The sequence below is a fragment of the Gekko japonicus genome, unplaced genomic scaffold, assembly GCF_001447785.1.
Source record: "Gekko japonicus isolate JY-2015 unplaced genomic scaffold, Gekko_japonicus_V1.1 scaffold4461, whole genome shotgun sequence".
Classification (NCBI taxonomy): domain Eukaryota; kingdom Metazoa; phylum Chordata; class Lepidosauria; order Squamata; family Gekkonidae; genus Gekko; species Gekko japonicus.
In genome coordinates, this window is record NW_015165383.1 from 86,218 (window position 1) to 88,430 (window position 2,213).

The window sequence follows — 2,213 nt, forward strand, 5'->3', positions numbered from 1 at the left end:
CCAGGGCCAGCAATAGGAATGTTTCACCCTTCAATGCATTCTTTGAGGAGGATGAAGATCAGACCTCTGCCTCAAGCTCTTCCCACACATTGAGCATTGAGAAAGTTCCTTCCCTGGGAAGAGTCCTCAATGTTAAAGGAGAGAGCAGCTGATTCTTCTTGCAGCAGAAGCCATTGCCCATCCTTACTTTCTTCCCTTTGAGATATTTTTGGGGTTTTAAATATGGTGAAAGCTCTTTCCACACTGTATTTGTAACATTTCCTCCTGGGTAGCTTAAGGTTTCAATGTACATTTATGCTTCTTACAGCAATTTTTACATTTTCAATACTTTACATGTTCTGTTATCTTTAAGGTGTGAAATAGGAGAAAAGTTCTTTTCACAACTAAGCAGTTACATCGTTTCTCCTTGCATGGGATCCTCGAAGGAGTAGAAATGTGTCACTCTGAGTGAATCTCTTTCCACGCTTTGAGCATTCCACAGGTTTTCTCCTCTGTGTGGCTACTTTAATGCAGTAGAAGATTGACACTGGTATTGAATATCTTTTCACACCCTGAGCCGTCAAAAGGTTTCTCCCCTGTGTGGGTTCTCTGATGCCGTTGAAGATGGCCACTCTGACTGAATCTCTTTCCGCACTCTGAGCATTCAAAAGGTTTCTCACTGGTGTGAGTTCTCTGATGCTGTAGTAGACTGCCACTCTGACTAAATCTCTTTCCACACACTGAGCATTCAAAAGGTCTTTCCCCTGTGTGGGTTCTATGGTGCTTCCGAAGACTGCTATTCTCACTGAATCTCTTTCCACAGTCTGAGCATTCAAAAGGTCTCTCCCCTGTGTGGGTTCTCTGATGCTCTTGAAGATGGTCACTCCGACTGAATCTCTTTCCACACTCTGAGCATTCAAAAGGTTTCTCCCCTGTGTGAGTTCTTTGGTGCTTCCGAAGATCACAACTGTAACTGAATCTCTTGCCACACTCTGAGCATTCAAAAGGTTTCTCCCCTGTGTGGGTTCTTTGGTGCTTCTGAAGATGGCCACTATAACTGAATCTCTGTCCACACTCCGAGCACTCAAAAGGTTTCTTCCCCGTGTGGCTTCTCTGATGCTGTAGAAGAGCGCTACTCTGACTGAATCTCTTTCCACACTCTGAGCATTCAAAAGGTTTCTCCCCTGTGTGGGTTCTTTGGTGCTTCCGAAGATCACCATTGTAACTGAATCTCTTGCCACACTCTGAGCATTCAAAAGGTTTCTCCCCTGTGTGGGTTCTTTGGTGCTTCCGAAGATCGCCACTGTAACTGAATCTCTTGCCACACTCTGAGCACTCAAAAGGTTTCTTCCCCGTGTGGCTTCTCTGATGCTGTAGAAGAGCGCTACTCTGACTGAATCTCTTTCCACACTCTGAGCATTCAAAAGGTTTCTCCCCTGTGTGGGTTCTGTAATGCAGTAGAAGAGTGCCACTCCGACTGAATCTCTTTCCACACTTGGAGCATTCAAAAGGTTTCTCCCCTGTGTGGGTTCTCTGATGAAGCTGAAGACTGCCACTCCGACTGAATCTCTTTCCGCACTCTAAGCATTCATAAGGTTTCTCCCCTGTGTGGGTTCTCTGATGCTCTTGAAGACTGCCATTCGAACTGAATCTCTTTCCACACTCTGAGCATTCAAAAGGTCTCTCCCCTGTGTGGGTTCTCTGATGCAGTTTAAGACTGCTAGCATGCCTGAATCTCAGTCCACACTCTGAGCATTCAAAAGGTTTCTCCCCTGTGTGGGTTCTAAAATGCACCTGAAGATGGCCACTCTGACTGAATCTCTTTCCACACTCTGAGCATTCAAAAGGTTTCTTGGCTCTCTGTATCCTTTGGTGTATGAAGAGCTGTGATCTGTTTCTCAAGTAGTTTTCAAACCGAATGGATTTACTTGCCTTTATTATCTGGTGTTTTCTAATATCTTCATTATGACGTCTTCCATCTCTCTTCTCAACCACATGACCGACTGTCTTTCTCATTGGTCCACGTTGATTCCTGACGTTTTCTTTCAAGTCTACAGTTTTAACTTTATCTGGCATATGCTGATGAACTTCCTCACGCACTTCATCCCTCTGATCATCCTCTGCTGAGTAAAGACAGAGATCCTGTTAGCACCTGGGAGGGCGGTAAGGTCCAAAGGCAACTATGTGACTGCCGTAGGAAAGGATGGACGACGGCCCTTTGGCAGCCACCTTGG

The 2,213-nt window shown here is 45.4% G+C and overlaps 1 protein-coding gene across 1 annotated transcript; it reads right to left on the reverse strand.

Moving 5' to 3' along the window:
* Positions 1–504: 504 nt before the first annotated feature.
* LOC107109937 (zinc finger protein OZF-like) lies at positions 505–1,995 on the reverse strand. Its single transcript, XM_015410648.1, has one exon. The coding sequence runs from the start codon at positions 1,993–1,995 to the stop codon at positions 505–507; it is 1,491 nt and encodes a 496-aa protein (XP_015266134.1).
* Between the last annotated feature and the right edge of the window lie 218 nt (positions 1,996–2,213).